Source organism: Punica granatum, chromosome 3 (genome assembly GCF_007655135.1).
Source record: "Punica granatum isolate Tunisia-2019 chromosome 3, ASM765513v2, whole genome shotgun sequence".
NCBI classification, from domain to species: Eukaryota; Viridiplantae; Streptophyta; class Magnoliopsida; order Myrtales; family Lythraceae; genus Punica; species Punica granatum.
Window position 1 is genome coordinate 32,512,341 of NC_045129.1, and position 20,574 is coordinate 32,532,914.

Consider the following 20,574-nt stretch of genomic DNA (forward strand, 5'->3'; position numbering starts at 1 on the left):
TGATGTGAATTGGGGCAATTTTACGGTGCCATAGGGAAGCCTACTTTCCGGCACGGCACCGTACATCCAGTGGTGCTAGGAGGAGGGCCGTGATCCAACGGTTAATGCGCTGCACAGTAGAAAATCCCAGTGGCTTGTATTCACTGAGATTGAATTACTATTGGAGAAAGGAACCAATGTTAAACTGCAATATGAGATGCAGTTGGTGAACACAGCTTCATGTAAGCGGACTCGTAGTTTCACTGGAAAAAAAAAAAAGAAAAAAAATTGTCTTCACTTTATTTTAGTTGGGATTAAATTTCTGGAAAAAAAAATATGGGAAGAAATCCATCAGCGTCGTTTTTAAAAGAAAGAAAGGACGGAATCCTAAGTGACAGTTAATGAGGATTCATGTTGAATCTGAGATTCTCACAAACATTTTCAACAGAACATAATTTTTTTAGTTTGATTATAAAATAAAATTATTTTTCGAAAATCACTGACTGGTACGCAGAAATATTAGCGCTATCCAATATTCTTCTGGATTGTGCTTTAAATTTTAAACTTAATCTTTTTCGAGGTAAATAAATAAGAATTCTATGATCAGGTTGCCATATTGATCTCCCTTACAGCACAAACTTGTGATGATGGATTCATCGAGCTTAAGTTCGGCTGGAATGCCCCAAAGAAGAAGTATGCTTTGCAGAGCCGCAGGAGAGAACAGGGATGACGGCCCCGAATCCGTTCATGATCCTAAACTCGTCAAGTATGCCTCGCTACGGGATATAATACCTGACTCTCTCGTCTGCAAAAGCTGCGAGAAACTGAGAGCACAAGAGCAACATCCCCGAGAAAACTCGATAGAAAACCCCCTCCTGGGGAAGGCCGCATCGCTCTACGTGCTTCCCCTTCCCGACTACTGTTGCTGCTCGAATTCAGCTATTCAAAAGATCTTCAGAAAGCTCCGAAGATCGGTATTCCGTGTTTTTAGGACCGTGGCGCGGTTATGTGGATAGTTCCCCATATCCAGAGGTTTTGATAGGTTTCTCGCACCAATAGAACTATTTACTATGTCTTGATTTTAATCTGTGCAAGTGACACTCTTTGCTTTGAAGGCACTTCCATTCGCAACAATTGTGAATATAGAGTCCCAAAAGAAGTGATGTAAAAGCCTAATGTGACCTTTTATTTTTTGATTTTTAGGATTTTACGATTATACAGTTTGATACTCTTCATGATATTATTGATAATCGAGTTTGCCCTCGACTGGTATTTCAATGAGAAAGGCATATAGAACATTCTGAGTTTCTCCTAGCGATCGAGCCAGTGTCCATGGTCCTATATATGTGATATATCTTTGTGGTTCACATCAAGGATTTCCTTTCTTGAAAGAAAGGATCGAGGTGTTATTATGATATATACGTTCCGATCTGCATTGGTAAAAACCGCAGTCATACGAGCAAATCTCACAATACCGATCGATTGGTTATTCTTCGGATATTCAGCCACCAACCTCCCAATCTACTGCCGAACGAGAGATAAACGTAAACTAAGGAGAAGATATGTAGTTTTCGTATTATCAAAGTTAAATTATTATCCAATCGTAAAACATCTCTTTATCTCAACTACAAAAGTGAAAATGACAAATAACAGAAACCCTAATTATGTTCCCTTTGCTTCCCACCATATCTCTCTTAAGTATTTTGGAATTTTTCCATGAGATTGACTTATACCAGAAATCTCCAAAAACTACTTCACAACTCAAAAAACGATTTGGGAAAAAAGAAGAGCAAAATTCGATTCGCCCAAAAATATATGTATGAAAATATTTATTATTAACTATAGACTGATTACTTGTCCCGTAATCTTATAGGGTGGATCGTGCATTGTGGGAATTAACTAGACAAAAGTTCGATGCTCCTCATTATTAGGACGGAAAAAAATATAATATTATTGAATTTCGAATCAATTTCATTCTAATTTTATGAATTTTTATAAGGCTCATAACTAACGAATAATACTTAATATTATTTTGTTTTTGATAGCTTCAATGACTTCATAAATTCGACGACTATAAAATAAATATACACAAATATAACACATTTACACACGCGTTTGTATGGGCGTGCGTGTATATATATAGTCTTTCAAAAATCATCGTCCTTTGGTCCCTTGTTTGGTCTAGAAATGGCATCCACCAAAAAAAAGCTCTTAAGCTGCATCATGTCCTCCGCCAGTCTACTGAGCTGCAGTTGCGGCAAACCCGAAAAGGCACCATCGCAAGCTTTGCACCGGAAAGGGCTGAAACGAGCCCCTGGAGATACCACTGCCCTCTCAATGGACGACGAAGATGACGAAGACGAGGATGAAGAAGACTACAGATTCTCTCTTCCAACGCGACCTAACAATCCCCCTACCATGTCGCCTTATTTCCCAGAATTTGGAATGGACCAACCCAGGGTCACCACGAGAGTGGTGAGCCCGTGCCGGAAGATCACGAACAGTGTTGCGTTCGTGAAGGACTCGGAGGACCCGTACCGGGACTTCAGGAGGTCGATGCTGCAGATGATATTCGACAGAGAGATCAAGTCTAGAGAAGACCTGCAGGAGCTCCTCAACTGCTTCCTTCAGCTGAATTCGCCCTCCCACCACGACGCCATCATTCAGGCCTTCACCGAGATATGGAACAGTGTCTTCTCCGACAAGAATAAGGCCGTGGCGCCACATGACTAGTACGGCACAACATTGATCGACTTATATAGCGGAGAAAGAGCAGGTGCAAGAATTTGATTATATGGGGCTCACCCTATGGCTCCATCGTGCAGTAACAATCTCATGCTTCTCATAGTTGTCGGAACGTAAATATTGTAAGATATATCATACATGTGAACGCGTAAATAATGACGTTGCAGTTGATATCTAGCCATAATGATATCTACGATAACAAAAAGTTCATCTATTATTAACAGATGTTGGTGCGACCACTTCGAGATCCACCTTAATATTATAATTCAATTAAAATCATGCCAAAATCGGCTAGCTACTTTCATCAAGATCCGCATAAATATTGCAGTGATTGATCAAGTACTAAATAGTGTGTGTTATAATGCACTTGAATTGCGTAAACTTCTCCCGATAAAATTGAACTATGAAACTAAAGGACAATTAGCAAGATCAACTCGATCATCAACCACATGTTATTAAGTCATCTGTCAAAACTCAATAATATACGTATCAAGTTTGGCCATGGATTCATAGATGTATCGAGCGGGGCTGCTGTAGAAATTCACGTGTTCATGATTAAATAAGGATTGCTTGATTTGTTTCCCTGTTTTTGGGCCGCCTTGCAAGTCAATCAATGGCATTAAAGTACACAGGAAGACAAGTTAGATTAGATTTCGAAGCAAAATAAGGAGAAAAAAAAAAGGTAAAGAAAGAACAATTTGGGACCCGAATTTAAAATCAATGAAGTCATGGATATAAATTTTTATTCATTTATTAGTATTGATTAGGTCAATCTCAAGTCCATACAACACTCCTGCGAGCCTCTCCTGCCGAGCGTTGACGAAGAAAAGATCTCTCATCCTCTGAAACACGCGCCACGTCAGCAAGCTGTCAGAACCGGCCTGGTGGCACTTCCCGACTGCTCGGTCCAACTGGAGAGTGTTCGCCACGCGCTCTAGACCGCCGTACAGGCCGTTGCAGAACCGCATCATATGCTTCACATCGTACACACGGTTGCCGAAGAAGACCCCCACCAGACTGAGGAAGTCCTCCAGCCGGGCCGGCAGCTGGTCCCACTTCGAGAGGACCTTGACGAGGTAGGCAAAGTCGTAACCTCCGTGGAAGGTGACCCACGTGACGCCGCCCCGTCCGAATAGCACGCCGGACATATACATCACGTCGGCAAACCGGCGAGACTCGATCCCCTCCTCCCGGTTCCTCTCGAAGTCGATGCCCTGGCGGCGGAGGAGAGCGATGGAGTCGGGCGCGTGGGGGTCACGGGCGGCGTCGAAGTCCCTGAAGTTGAACTCCCAGATGAAGCTGCAGGGCATCCCGAAGTCGGGGAGGTTGCCGTAGGCGTCGGCGAAGGTGAGGCCCACCTGGATCAGCTTCAGCGCGTCCACATTCTTCTTCATGAGTCGGTACTGCTCGCGGGGATCGCGCTGGAGGTAGTGGCCGCCGGGGGGGGCGAAGACGGTGCCCGGAAATTCCGTGTCCATGGACACGTAGGGATAGCTTCCGATGATTGAGCGGATGAGGGAGATCTCGTTGTCGAGGTTGTGCGCCCACACTTGACGGATGAGGACCGGCTTGTGATCGGTTGAGTGGAGAACCTGATCGGCTCTCATGGCTTGCTGCGATCGGAAAGTCGGGTTTGCGGGTTTTCCGGTGAGAACTTGATCGGCTCCCATGGATGGCTGCGATCGGAAAATAAGGTTTATGGGTTTTTCCGTGAGCACTGGATCGGTTCCCATGGCTGGCGGCGATCGGAAAATCAGAGATTGTGGGTACTATCTTGAGGCAGGTAACGGTGGCTGGTAGGGTGAGAAAAGAGTGGTGAGGGACGGCGGTTTTATAGTGAGGCGGTGGGCCTGTCAGAAAAGGAAACTGATACCTACAGAAGGGAGAGTAAGAGCGTGTGTGGGCCCTACCGTATACTGAGTTTGACGCGTTTCACCGAGTGGAAGAGGTGGGGGCCCCACCGTACTGAGAGGGAGAACTTTTCAAGTCTCAGACCGGTCAGACTCGGTTTAATAATAATAATAATAATAATAGTAATAACTATGTTATCAAAACTGGAACGGATGACGAACCGAAAGAGATATGGATTCATGAGTTTATGGGTCGAATCGAAGTTTTAATGGGTCGGATCACACATTTAATTAAATTAAATAAATATTCATATTATTAAAAAATTATGATAATTAAAATAGAAGTATGATGATTTTAAAGAATAGTGTAAGAAAATATCTATATTTAATATTTCTTACTTCAAAATAAATATTGAATTTTAATAAGTACTTAAAAATAGAGTTTAAAAAACAAAAAAGTATTGATGTCTTGGATTCAGCGAAAAAGTAGTGGTGACTTGGTTGGTAGTATGAAAGTATGGAAAGTAAAAGGTCATGAGTTCAAATCTTTACACAACCAAATAATTTTTACACTAAATAAAAAACCCATAAAATCCATAAATCGGCCGGTCAATGGAATTTTGCTCAAAATCTGCCGATTTAATAGGCCCGACGGTTCAAATCTGCAATTTGAATTTTCAGGCGAATCGAACCGAACATGGTACCGGTTCCTGAATCGAATCGGCCGATCCGGTCTGATTCTGATAATAATGAGTAAAAGTAATAACTAATAACTACTACTAACAATAATGATTTAATTATCATCGGTAAAAAAAAATTATATATTATTACGAAAAAATTTAAAGGGAAGTTTGCACATGCCACCCCTAAGCGTGCTGCCACTAACTAGGTCTCGCTCTTATCGATCCTCCTATTCTCACTTACCAAAATTACGGTCTTGTCTGGTACAAAAGAATGAAATGTAAATCGTGAGTATTTTTTGCATTACTTGTTCATTAGTCCAAATCAGACTCCCTTATTGTATCCACCATCCTATTAACTGTGAGTACTGTATGATATTGTTCAACTTAGAGGATGCATTGATGGAAACAATTGGTTTATAAAATGGCAATGAAATAATATCGGGAGATCTTGGAAGTCAGCTAACCTTTTTAATGATGATTATATGTGAAGCCGACCGATATTCATATGCATATAGAAAGATAAAATGGAACATAAATTGTAATTGTATTTATTAAGAATAAAATGAAAGTAAATTAATTAATCCAATTATCAAGACGGACTTGGTCAGTAATGGAAATTCATATCAAATATGTCAATTCGACCGGTATATATGCCTTATCGTTAAATTCTGCTACCAATAAAAACCTCTCAATATTTATTAAGATACACAAATTTTCAATTATTAGTACACTGAAAAAAAAAATCAATTAATTTGAAGTCTACCAATATAGATATTTTCTTCATAATATATGGACGATAAGAAAATGACAGATTTGTACGATTCAACTTTTTGGGCGTTCACCGGTCTCTCTACCGAAAAAAAGGCAGATGTAAATATTGCATTTGTTTGAGATAATCATCACGGTTAATTGATTAATGGCTAGAGCTATTTCTCCATCTCTTTGGCTAATCCATCACATTTTTCATCTATGCTGCCAAAATACCCTAGTTAAATATAAATAAAGCCCTTATATCAATAGTTAATTTCTCATCTTTTCCTATTTCTTAATCATTGCAATTAACTTTCCATTAAAATATTTTTTTGCTTTTACTTTACTCTATATATCAACTTTCTCAGAGTATAATATAAAACAAATTTCACATTTCACAGATTTCAATTTTCAAATTTCAAAAACAAAACGAATATGATCGATTTTTTTTCCATGGAATGCCAAAATGTTTTTTTTTAAGCATTGTATAGCCTATTATTTGGTTAAAAATCTTGATCACAAGAATAGAAACCAATGAAATACTTACATCAACAGAAGTAATTTATTTACTCAAAAAATAAAATAAATATTTAAGAAAAAGAACTTGTAAAACGTGTTCTAACTCCCTGGGTTATTATTGTAATTAATGGAGATGACTTTTAGGAAAAGACAAGTTTGATGCTACTTTCCCATCATTTCCTTCCATTGTTTTCTTAAGGGCAAAATGATAAATCAACTCTTCATTTTTTTCCTCTCTCTCCCAAGCTTAAGAGAAAAGAGGAGAACAAACCCTAGAAGCCATGTTTTTGGCGCGTTTGGCGCCACGCTACCGGGATCGAGAAGTTGTCGCCATTCTCTATCTCCTAGTTGCCTTCGATTCCGGTGGCTCTCCTCCCCTTACCTCTTCCTCCCCTTTTTCTCCTTCTCCTGAACAGTGATGGAGATTTATGGGGCCGCCGTTGTCATCGAGCTCGATGCCATGGCTCTTGGTGGCAGATACCATCATTGATGTGCGACGGGCCTTGGATCTTTACATGGTTGATCTCTATCTTGGCCTCACTTTCCTCATTTGTGACAGGTCGATTTTTCCTTCACGGCTCCTTGAGGCGGCCTAGGATCTCGTCCACCACAAATCGTTGTCTCCGTCGTGCAGTATTGTGCGGGGACGGTGAAGAAGATATCCTGGAGGTTGCAATGGCCCCTTCCCTTCCTCTCCATCTCAGAGTCCTGTGGCGATGGTTTTGTCCTCTCTCCTCCGGTGACCCGCGCCTTCTCCCTCTCTGGCCTACATACGATGGAGAGCGATGGCGGTGCTATGGAACGATGGCCGCTCTCTCGATTGTCGCAGAGCTACAAACCTGACCTGGTCCGACTGACAGGCACAACTCGACTTGACCCTACCCGACCACCAGCTCAACCAGACCCTACTGACAACAGACCCGACTAACCCTCACTGACCTTACTATTCGGAGTCTTTGGACCTCCTTCTAACCCTCGGTGGTGGCTTCTCGTCTACGGTTTCTCCGTCTACCTGCAACAGTATCCCCGCCTTCCACGTCATAAGGTTATAGCTTTAATTTGATCGATCGAACCGTCGCTTGCAAAAATCGACCTTTTGAGGTTTGTTTTATGCTGATTTTATGCATGTCTTCGTTGTTGCCACATAGTAGTAGATTTATATGGATTGCACCTGGCTCCGCTTCTCGACATTGTCTGGGTCTATATAGAATTTAGTTCGAAGAGGTCAGAAACATACATACAGCACCTGGAAAGATTTCTGCAACTATAATTGTGCTCATAGTTTTGGGTTTTGTCACATTGTCTTTCCCTTGCAATTATTTCGGTGATTTGCTCTATTTTTATGTCTTTATAATTTTCTCTTGAACATTTTATTATGTACTCGTTTTCGTTATTTTATGGACAATCATTGATTGCTGAGTAAAAAAAGAAAGATATATATATCCTACTTTTCTTGTGACATAGCTAAATTAATGTGCATATTATTAGAATATGAAATTCATGACTACTATTTAAATTGATCCGAGGAATTGGGGGCTGTTGCTGGCGGCCACCGCCCCGGCCCGTCCTGGGTCGCCAACGATCTCTTAGTCCGGGCTCCTTTTGAAACTGATCTATCTAGCTATCATGCAGATACCAAACAATGAATTAATTGAACCGGGATGGGATAAGTGCATTGAGCTTAATGCACATTTTCTAGATTGACAGCCAATTCGTCTATAGAACATGAGGGACGCATCCAAACGCTAGTTCAGTGTGATTTTCATGCTTGAGTAGTAAGAAACTGAGCAGCTATATTAAAATTGGCCTCTTCTGTGACAACTTTGCTCTAAAATGATCCCTTCATCAGATGCAGAAAATAACGAAACTTCAGGCTAAATATCAAACCCAGACGAAGCTCCCAAGGGTCTTCGTAGACCTGATCTGGAGGAAGTGATCGCATTCTCTCTTGACACCGAGCCCATTGTGGCCGTTGCCGCTGCCGACGACGGGGAAGGCCTCGGACCATGTCCGCTGCCAGTGGCCACGGCCTGCTTCTGCACAGGCATGCTGTAGTTTTTTTTTTTTCAATTTTTTTAATTCAAAATCTAGATTTTAATTTCTGTATTTTAAAATATCCAAAAGACCCTAATAAAATATTTTAACAAACGTTACCACCTTATTTATACAAATATAAATATTTTGGTCGGAAAGGAAACGTACGAAATATTTTTTTGATGAATGGGTACCAAATAGTTTGGCCCCTATAATATTTATCTCTAAAATCAAACTTAAAATCAAATCCTAAATCTATCTACTACCTTTTCTCATACTTAGAAAGAAAATCCTAAGCAAATTTATATTTAAATCTAAAATAAATCTTAAATTTATCTTCAGAGATATTTCCTCCGGATTATAGGATATGGGGTCTATCATTTGGTCCCAGCCCGCATCTCACCTTATTGAAATTCACTTAAGATCATTACTTCATTAGATAAATATCGCAGTATCTAAAAGCACTCGGAATTACTTCAATAATGTCTCTGAATAATGAACCATGAAACTAAAGGAAATTATCAAGACTAACCGGATGTTATTAACTTTAAGTCACTTTTACAACTTGATAATATGCACATTAAGTTCGGGCACATACTCATAGATATATCATCAATCATTCTATAACTGCGGGCCGCCATAGAAATTCATGTGTTCCTGATTATTAAGTGAGGATCAAGCAGTCAATGGTCAAGTGCTTAATTATTTGCCTATTTTAGGTTATCTTGCAAAGTCGCCAAGTTAGATCAGATATCGAACGAAAATACGGGGAAAAGATGAGAGAATGGAACCCGAAATTAAAACCTATGAAGTCATGAATGTTATATCATTCAAACATCATTAATGTACATTTTTATTTTTTCATTTATTATTAATTTTTTAAGCATTGACCATGTCAATCTCAAGCCCGTACAACACTCCGGCGAGCCTCTCCGGCTGGGCGTTGACGAAGAAAATGTCTCTCATCCTCTGAAAAGCACGCCATGTCAGCAGGCTGTCCGAACCGGCCTGATGACACTTCCCGACCGCCCGGTCCACCTGGAGAGTCTTCGCCAAGCGCTCGAGACCACCGTACAGGCTGTTGCAAAACCGCATCATGTATTTGATGTCGTACACGCGGTCGCCGAAGAAAACTCGCATCAGGCAGAGGAAGTCCTCCAACTTGGCCGGGAGAGAGTCCCACTTCGAGAGGATCTTAACAAGGTAAGCGAAGTCGTAAGACCCGTGGAAGGTGACCCACGTGATGCCGCCGCGGCCGAAGAGCATGCCTGAAGTGTACATCAGCTCAGCGAACCGGTGGGACTCGATCCCCTCCTCCCGGTTCCGCTCGAAGTCGATGCCCTGGCGGCGGAGGAGAGCGATGGAGTCGGGGGCGTGGGGGTCACGGCCGACGTCGAAGTCCCTGAAGTTGAACTCCCAGATGAAGCTGCAGGGCATCCCGAAGTCGGGGAGGTTACCGTAGGCGTCGGAGAAGGTGAGGCCCACCTGGATCAGCTTCAGCGCGTCCACATTCTTCTTCATGAGTCGGTACTGCTCGCGGGGGTCTCGCTGGAGGTAGTGGCCGCCGGAGGGGGCGAAGACGACGCCCGGAAATTCCGTGTCCATGGACACGTAGGGATAGTTTCCGATGATTGCGCGGATGAGGGAGAACTCGTCGTCGAGGTTGTGCGCCCACACTTGACGGATGAGGACCGGCTTGTGATCGGTCGAGAGGAGAACCGGATCGGTTCCCATGTCTGGCCGTGATCTGAAAATCAAGATTTTGGGTTTCTCCGTTGAGAACTGACAGTCGGCGCGGCGGCGGAGAGCGTGATGTATTGCTGTGTGGGGAAGTGGGTGGGGGCGGCGGCGGTTTTAATAGGGGAACGGTGGGCTGATGACGTAAGACAGGGAAAGTGTGTGGGCCCACGCATGTTAGACGCGTTTGACTCAGAGGCAGCAGGGACGGGAAGTTTCCAAAAACCGGGTCGGATTTGGGTCTCCCTCGCCGTCACAAATCACAGTGGAGTTGCCAATTTCCGATTTTCCTCCAACTGATTTTGGTAGTTTCCTTTTTCATATATTTTCCCTTTTTGTCAAAAATAATAAAAATAAAATTTAATTATCATTATTAAAAAAAAATTAACTAAAATTTGCACGTCCCACCTTCGCACGTATTGGCACTGACTCGTTCCCGTTCTATCGGGTCATTGTGTCTCCCGTACCGAATTTACAGCCGTGTTTGTCAGTGGACGATGGAAACATCTGGATTTGCCATGTAAATCGAGAGCATCATCGTTTGCTTACTTATCCATTCATCCAAACCAGATTTCGTTTACTTCCATCGCCTTGCCAATTGTGAGAAGGATGCGATATTTTATTAGATAATTATTGGTTCTACTATTAGTCTCAGAAATTGACGATATTAAATTGTACGACATGGATTGCAGGTACCATACAATATTATTCAAATAAGAGGATGCATTTAGTGAAATAATTAATTTGAATAACAGCACCTCAAAAATTAATGTACGGTTGGTATACGAGATGGTAATGAAATTTTATCGGGACTTTGGTAAGTGAATTAAGCTTTTCAATTATTATGAAAGTGGACCGATGAGGGATTTTTCATGTACTTGGAAAGTCAAAAGCAAAACGAATGTTAATACTATTCATTCATTTGAGATAAAAAAAAATCTCAGTTGATTAATTAATCCAATTAGCAATATGAAGTTATTCGGTACTCGTTCGGACATTATATATGGCCTTTTTCTGGATAAGAGGTAAAACTTCATTAAAACAAAGAAATATTTACAATATAGAAATCGTTCACCCAATCAGTCCATCAAACAAACAACAATCAATCCCCAAAGGGATACAATATAACTCACTCTCCCGTACCCACATTCAGTTAGCTAAAGATTTAGCATAGACAGAATGTACAAGCTTCAAAGAAATGTTATGAAGAACCAAAACTCGCTTTTTCACCTCAACAAGAATTTTTTTATACGAAAGTTAAAATAGACATGGCCTTCTTCTTGTAGATTCTTGCATTTTGTTCACGCCATATCCAACATATATAATGCGTCCAGATAAGTTTCAAATATATTGTGTCAAGTTTCTTGCCTTTAATGGATGACATCCATTGCAACTCTGAATGCCAATCGGGGTGAGATCTCTATGCTCCAATTCAAGCTAGTAGACTTCTCCATATTGCCTGTGTAATGGGGCAGGTAAAGAACAGGAGATCGCAAAACTCCAAATGACTGTTACAAAACTAACACTCTGTAGTTGCAACATCAACTTTCCGTTTCACCAATCTATCCTTAGTGCTTAATCGATCGAACATGCATAACCAGCTACTAAAAGATGATATAGGCATATGCCCATCAAACCAAATTGCTCCCACCCATTCCACTTTGTGTCCTCTTGGACTAAGGCGGCCCTAAGCGTTGGAAGCAAAGTATTGTCCACATTCATGAGGCGTCCAGACCACAACATCTCACGCAATATGTTCAACTTGAGCATCCAAAGCATGAATGGAGGTAGCCTGGGGGTTTGAACTTCTCGGCCAAACCCAACTACCATCGACCAATACTGCACTAACTGTGGCATGTTATCCCATACTTGGGGAACACGCGATTCCCCTTTCACAGTACTTAATCTAAGATCCTACATGCAGGTAGGCATCGAACCAAAAAGATACATTTGCACCTAAACCAATTCGACAACTGACATAAGGCAAGAGCGTAGGTCTTAACTCTAGCAATTTCCGCCAATTCCATGAAAAATCACCATGAACTTTCAATGACCACGAGTTTCTCATTGGATCAGTATATATGTCTTATCGTTAAGTTTGTTACCAATAAAAATTCCCTAATAATAAATATACATAAATTTTCAAAATTATTACGAAGTCATCAATATGGAATTTTTCATATGCATATAGAAAGAAAGAGAAAAACAAAACGGATATTAGTCTTGTATCCACTGAGGATAAATATCATAGTTAATTAATTTATTCAATTACAATACGAACTTTAGTCGGTTCCAATCTTCACTTTATGTATGACAGTTCGATGGGTATAATGCCTTTTAGTTAAGTTCGTTATCAATAAGTTCTTTATATAAGAAGATTCGACTAGTACATGTGCCTTATTACGGTTAAATTCGTTACCGATATAATCATTACCCTGATTTTAAATATCCTTAGATTAATCACCCCAAAAAAAAAAAAGATATCCTTAGATCGTTTTCGGATTATGTCTGAATGAAATACGGAAATAATATAATTCTCAACAATTTTGGGAGAATCTTTTAAGGGATTGTAATTTGTTTAATTTATCATTGGATTAATTATCTAACTAATGAAATATGATGTTGACTGTGGTTTCACATGAGTCCGTCTTGGCAGTCGTGAAGTGGGAGGAGAGAGAAACGCACCAAAATGGCGGCGGCAAACTTTCGGTCAATGGGAATGAAACTCTCGTGCTAAAAATTAAAGTTAAAATATTCACATAATATTATTTTTATTAAAGCAAATCCACATATATTTATCTATTATACAAACAAGACCCGACCGGATTGATCAGATCGGGCCGGATCCAAACAAGTTCCGATCGAATCTGATCATCCTCTTCCCAGCCCAGCCTTGCTTCGGTTCTTGTGATTTGCCTCTCGCCCTCGAATACAGCTCAAGATCAGCCATCTAGTTTTGTTACTGTGTGAAAATTGATTCGAAGTTTTCATGCAAAATGACTGAAAATTGCATAGATTCGGCTCGAGGATTCTCACATCCCAATTTTTCACTGGGGCCATGAGGTTCAGTAGAGGATAGAGTTCATGATTTCAGAGACTGGCTTGATTTCTATGATTGAGTCGTGCATAACTAATGCAAATTTTTCACATCTATCTTTCTTGTGGTTAGCTTGGATGATTCCTCCTGTGTTCTTTTTTTTTTTGGTAAAGCTCCTCGTGTATTCTTGTTTTTGTAATTATTTTTCTTGAGCATTTTACTATATACTCGTTTTAATAATGGATGAATCCTTATCATTAAAAAAAAAAAAAAGCGGCTCCACTTTGAATTACTTAAAAAAAATATCCTTCAAGTATCTAAAAAAAAATCAAATATGTGAGAAATTAATTAGAATTAAACAAAAAATTGAAAATTAAAATTAGCAACCAGAAAATCCGTCCACTATTCACCCTGACAAAACCACCGAAGTCCTTCCCCATCTTATTGAAAGGAAAATTCGTAGAAGCGATCTTGGTGCAGTGACACAAGACGCCGACTCAGAATTAAGATATTCTGGATTCAATTCTCATTAATGAAACTTCTATACCCCTTTATTTAATTTTATTTCTTATATTTGTATTAGACTTATAGACCTCTTTTATCCAAAAAAAAAAGCTACTCACTTTACAATAAGGCAAAATGACTAAAAAAAAGAAGATCAATACAGGTGCCCACAAAAAAAATGGTATCTTACAAATATAAATTAATTCAAGCGATTTGACATTCTCTTAAAATAAGATCTCAAATTCGAATATTATTAATGTAGAAAATTCATAATTAGGAAAACTTTTATCCCTTAATGGACTTGCATGCCTTGAAAATTATTGTGACTTCATTGTGACGTAAAGCAAGAAATTCATTTTGTCGACCTTTTATTTCTCAAAAAAATCATGAGTGCAATAATTCAAATTAATAACAATCATTAGCATAGAATTATAATTTTAATATTACCCAAAAAAGAATTATTTATACTATTAATAAAGGGAGAACTCGGTGTCATCTTACAGTTACAAACTGCATGAAATGTCCATTATACCATTTAATCTTAGTTTAATGAACACTTGCTGTAATCATCGAGGGCAAAATTTTCCTTGAAAACAATTTTTTCTCTCCTCTCCTCTCTCTATCTCTTTGCGCCATTCTCTCAGGAAGGGGCCACGCTCTTGGTCAATTGTCTTTCCTTTATTTTCATTTTTTCATTAATTTTTATTTTCTTCTTCCAAATCAATCAAACTATGGAGAATTTAGAGGGAAAAAAATCAAATTATGTCGCGTCTGTGAGGTTGGTGAGTTTAGCTACATGATGATTAAACGAAAACAATAGATTATACATATTGTACACGTGCAGGTGTGAGTTTCGCATGCAATACATATTATTCATCTGCCACCTCTATGTTTTATCTATTTTTTATTTTAATTTTAAACTGTAGTCCTAATTAATTTTAGAAAAAGAGATTGTATTGTTTGATAATATATCCGACTCTTATATTAAAAAAAGAAGAAGATGACATACGGAACTTGACACGTCTATTTCGAACTTGAAGTGACAACAATAAAACCCATGTAATTGTCGATATTTTCCCTTTTTTTTTCCTTTTTTTTTGGTTTCGTGCACAGCGGAAATGTTTCCGTCCAGTAATACTAATAATTGAACCAATTGGACTTTCAGAAAAGGCTGGGCCCATGGCATTGGGCCCAAAATTTTATATCCATTTTCTTCTTATTACAATATGGAATGTATACATTTGTTTACGAAAAAATTCGGTTTTTATTTCTCAAGCCAACCAAATATCAGAATTATAATTTTCAATTTTTCTATTCCCTCCAACCAAACAAAAAAATTTCATCAGAATTTATATTCTATTCCCTATCTATTATATTCATTATTTATTCTATTCCCTGTCTATTCTATTCCAACGAACCAAACGTAGCCTTAGAGTTTAGAAAGCCTTTTCTTTAGTCCTTCTCTTTTTTCTTTTATATATTTATTTTACGGTTCAACCATTATCCTAAAATTTCAAAGGTTTGTTAACGTGGTCATACATTTACATTTTTTTTCATTAAAAATTATTTTCAAATTTACGATGAAAGGATGGATGCTAGTTTAACGTCACCTTCAAATTCGCCACCCATGTATTGATCTACATCATCTTCAATAATTTCTTTGCAGTGTGCAGCTTCACAATCCCCGGAAGACAATCCAATCTCACAAACTGTCCTTGGTAGGGGTGTGTAGGGGTATAGAGTAGACCCGGATCTAGTTTGACCTCCAGAGCTTGAGTTAGAACATGTTACCAAGGATCGGGTGATCGCAGTAACTTGTCAACTTCTTCTAGTCCATGAGACTTTTGGTCGATTGGGTGATGGACCTTCAAGTTCCAAGGGGTAAGGGTGCCGCCCTGAATTAATTTGCAAGTTTAATTTATATCATCCTTAAAATTCCAAGGGTTTGATGTGTTGCTGTTGGGAGGAAGGAAGGCAACTTTAAGCCTAGGGGTCTCGTTGGAATCGGCCGGCTGCGGTTATCTTCACGACAATGAGACAGTAAAGGCTCTCGATCGATGTTGTTCTCAAGAAAGACCCTCCGTAAGGTACATATGCCGCTCATCTTCGATGATGTGCCTTGTTTATTTACATTCCGTTATGTTTTTCACTTGTTTAATTCCCATTATATATGTCAATAAGGTGTATGTCAGATGCGTCCAACTTGCAAAATAGAAAGTGAAATTGGTCTCGAGCCAAAGCTTTAGTAAAGACTTCCACAAGTGTTGTGTGCCTTTGTATGAAGTTGATCATGTTATATTGCCAAATTCAAATTTTCCTCCAATCGATTTTGGCAGTTTCCTTTTCCATCTATTTCCCATTTTTATAATGCTAACTAGCCCTCAAGCACGCGCTTTGCACATATGCAGTTGCTTTCCGGCTTGGGAAATGCATTATGTATTTTCGCAGTTTAATAACTATACCCGTTCTTAACGGAATAATGGGAACATATGAAGCCATAGTGTAAATAGAGTGTATCTGATCTGAATTACTTTTCCTTCATCCTAATCATATTTCATTTATCTCCATCGTCCTGTTAATTAATTGTAATAATCTTCTGGCATTTTATTGGATAATTAATTAATCTAGTTAGCTATATGAACTCAGTCTGTACCATCGGCACGTTATATATGGCAATTCGACGTATATACGCCTTATTGTTAAGTTTGTCACAATGTAAATTCTTAAAGTTACAAAAATTTTCAATTAAATATGAATTCATCAATATGGAATTTTTCATATTTAGAAAGATAAAAACGAAACAGGACAAAACTATGATCATCGATGATAAACAATCAGATGTTAATCAATTCCATCATAGTACGACTTTAGTTGGTATCGATCTTCACATGCATAACAAAACACATTCTCCATACACATTCACTAGTTGATGCTTGCACAGCTATGCCCGGTTCAGTCGTGCAATCTCTGTTGGTAAGTACCCCATAATCAAATCTCATATCCTTGTCCAATAAAGATTCCTTGTTTGATATTTTGCTCGTGCTAATTTCATTGTCAATCTAGAAGGCAATTTGCCCACTAACATTTCTATATAAGTGTCACTTTAATTTTTGACTACATAAGCTGGTCTATAGGCCTAATACGATAAATGAGAAAAATGTCACTTTAATCACTAACATAATTTAGTTAGAATCAGTTTGCTCATTAATGTTTCCAAATGTGTATCAATTTGTCCACTAACAAATTCCTATTACAATAGAGGGACCTGACTAAGGGGCACGGGAAGTAATCACACAACGAGTATCAAATATGAAATTTCTTGGTTATCAGTTGAGGACGTACTTCACTGCGCTACACCCTCTTTGATAAATTTGTTTAAGATCATATTAGACATTTATATTTAATTTCTATCACCTTAGAAAACAAAACTGCGTAGACCTCCCGCTTGCTATATGCATTTCGTGCTCGATATATTATATTGAGGGTGAGAATACATATGGTAGATCTTCGAGCAGCCGTGGAGTTCAGGAACGGAGAGTGGAGGTCCATGGAATCAGAGTGGAATTAGCCCACGAATATTAATTGAGCAGACCAAGATAAAATTGGATTAAATGTTGGACAAAAATCGTTTTCCATTTCTGGAAAGTACTATTCAAATTATGATAGTCCTTGGTCAATATAAACGTGCCACGGAATCACAAAATATCATCTCATACTGTTGAGTACGAAATTAACAAAGAGTGTTAATTACATGTTCTTTGGAATTAAAAGCATACGATTGGCCTTGGTCCCGCCTGATTAGATCGAGAATAGTATTGTCGAGAACCATATATCTCTAGATTTGACGTGAGAGCTACCCCAATCTATATCTATATCTATGTCTATATAAATATTAAAAGTCCGTACGATGCACCGAAAAACGGCACATAGGACGGACCAAGCTTTTCCTTGAATGATTCTTATAATGTGATACGCAATAAGTGACACAATTTTGTGATGTCAACATGCTTCTCAAAACCGAAATGACCTGTAATAGAAAACTAAGACTGAGACTATATTCAGCAATAGTCTCTACATGAGTCTTAAAGATAAGCTCGATTTTTACCCACATAAATAAGAGACATCTCCAAGAAAAAGAGAAACTCGAAATTCCAATGGTCAGTCTCTATTTGGATATCTGTTGTGCTCTCACGCTTTTTTTCGATCGTTAAAAAGCCTCACACTTTAAAAAAAAAAGTGATTGTGTGGCCCGCTGGATGCTACCTGGTTGGAGTGGGTCCCACAAGGCAGAAAGAGCCAACGGCTCATTTGCCATTCTTTAAAAAATAACAATTACTCAACAACTTTTGACATGAGCCGCTACATGAGTAGTTGTCTGAGGTTTCTCTGCAAAGAGATATCCGTCCTCGCGCGTCTCTAACGGCCAAAGACACAATGCGCGTCTTTCCATAAGCCACGTGGCATGGAGAGACTCGCCCATTTTGGCTGCTGGAGATAGTCTAACTTATAATAAATCAATTAAGTTGTCACATTAAAGATCTGTTTATTTTTATAAAAATTTTCAACTCTACTCTACTAATCTTCAATTCAACAATTCAATTATTGCTTTTTCATTTTTTTTCAATTTTTTTAACCATTCAATTCAATTTTTAATACTAAATTCTCTCAACTATTCATTACTTTTTTCACATTTTTTTCATAATTCAACAACACAATTATTACAAAACAATTAAAACAAAAACTCAATTCTACTCAATTCTAAAACAAAATACAACCTAAGTCTTTCGGATCCAAAATTTTGGGATGTACTCGACTGCATGCATACATATGAGAAACTATACCTCTCTAGGGGTAGACAACATATTGCAATCACTAGATATGTGAAGCTTTGGCTGAACTATCTCGATTCCTATCCTTCAAGGACTACAAAGATAGTTTAACCGGCATTAACATACCATATAATTTTGCAATTTCGTTTAGAAATACTACCTACTTTTAATATTTATCACAAAATATGCTATACAATGATCGCAAAATAAAATAAAATAGCTTGTCTTACGAGAAAGAAGCAGTAACAGAGCAGACGAAGAGAAAAATGATTGACTTCGAGTATATAAGGACTTGGGATATTTTGGGCAGATTTTTTCCTAACGTCCTAACATATTACAACAAAGACAAGACCTATGTGCACAGTAACAATACGAAATATTGAATGAAAATATATTAGGCATGTAAATCTATTTCTCTGGATGTTGTACACCAAAAATAAATCTATTTTATAGATGTTATTTTTCTAATTTATTGCCTAACTAATAAGACACCTTATTATGTTCTTGCCCGCATATATGCGCGGGCCTTTTGTCTAATTTTAAGTAATTTACTTGAATGCATGTTACAAATACTTTTGAAGTTACTGTACCTTAGATCTTCCCCAAGAACATTACTGAAGGGCTTTCTAACAAAATTGCTTCGCATACTGAGAAGAGAATTAAGTATATGAAAGTAAAAAGTTTAGGGTTCGATGCTTATAATTGGAGTTATCCATAAGCCTTTTACAAACATTTTCATTTATAGATCTCTTGCAACCCTATGTATATCGTATGCATCTTAGTCAACTAATATGGGTCAAATGAACAGACTTAATGCACGGATATCTGTCCTTAATTCAGAATTAAGATGTTTGATATTCAATTTTCTAACTTCATTTCCTTAATAATTTTCCTTCCACCTTCGTCTTTTAGTTTTTAGGAGTTCAATTGATAAAAAAAATTATGTGTCTATTTGCTCTATATATTTAGTATTTTGACAACTTTCTAGTAATCTATTGGACCCGCTGGGACTGCTACATATAGTAGGAAATTGCATGAGAAAGGAGGAAAATTGTAATCCTCCTTCTATGTTCTTTAATTCGCATGGTCCACACATTTCAAGCAATAATCAATTAAAACCCTTTATGACTTCAAAATGCGTAAAAAATATTTCTCTTAATGGGACTTCACCAATATTATATATATATATATATATATATATATATATATTCCTTTGAAAACCCGAGTCTCAAACTTTGTTTAGATTGAACATGTGAGCTGATTACTATAAAAGGAGGTACCAATCCCAATTTCATCAACTCCTCTCAAGTAATCACTCGCTATCACCAATCTTACTTAAGAATCGGAGGGTCGAATTGGACCTTCACCCCTAATTCAACTTTTCTTTTGTTTAGTTTCACATCAAGAACGATCAGGAGTCGCTCTCCACCATCCGTTTAGGTCAATAAAACTCAATCGTACCACATATGACTTCTACAGAAGAAATAGTTGTGCTCTAATCGATGGAAGGAATTAAAGCAACTTAACCTGTACGCAAATTTATGGCACTTCAATAAGTCGATGATGGCACGATGTGAAATATGTTTTGTGGTCATCTTTTTTCGGTGAACTTTTTCGTGATCATTTAATTTATTCAAACGCTGAATAAGTTTGGAGGTTCAAGGCATGTGAACAGTCGATCGATCAGGTCACATCAGATCTTAATTCATAATGTTGATCCACCAAAAGTTCCATCAGATCAAAGTAGAAGTTAGCTCAACCACCATACCTGAGGGAAGGAAAAGGCCGGCTGGCTGCTGAAATTGGCCTATAGATCGTTTTCATTCATTCACTCATGAAATTGCAACTACAAAAGGCAGCTTGGATTAATTAAAATGATCAGGCACGGCCCTATCGCCACGGGCTGC

General features: G+C 38.4%; 2 protein-coding genes across 2 annotated transcripts; one reads left to right on the top strand and one right to left on the bottom strand.

The window, feature by feature from the left end:
- The first annotated feature begins 2,122 nt into the window (after nt 1–2,122).
- Nucleotides 2,123–3,011, top strand: LOC116201303 (transcription repressor OFP8-like). The gene has a single exon (XM_031532488.1). It carries the CDS (start codon nt 2,167–2,169, stop codon nt 2,710–2,712), a length of 546 nt encoding a protein of 181 aa, XP_031388348.1. The 5' UTR covers nt 2,123–2,166; the 3' UTR covers nt 2,713–3,011.
- Nucleotides 3,012–3,434: 423 nt separating this feature from the next.
- On the bottom strand, nt 3,435–10,393 carry LOC116201304 (poly(A) ribonuclease pop2-like). Its single transcript, XM_031532489.1, has 2 exons — nt 9,452–10,393; nt 3,435–4,292 (listed from the first exon to the last, which is right to left on the bottom strand). The coding sequence occupies exons 1-2, from the start codon at nt 10,292–10,294 to the stop codon at nt 3,471–3,473; spliced, it is 1,665 nt and encodes a 554-aa protein (XP_031388349.1). The 5' UTR covers nt 10,295–10,393; the 3' UTR covers nt 3,435–3,470.
- Nucleotides 10,394–20,574: the final 10,181 nt, after the last annotated feature.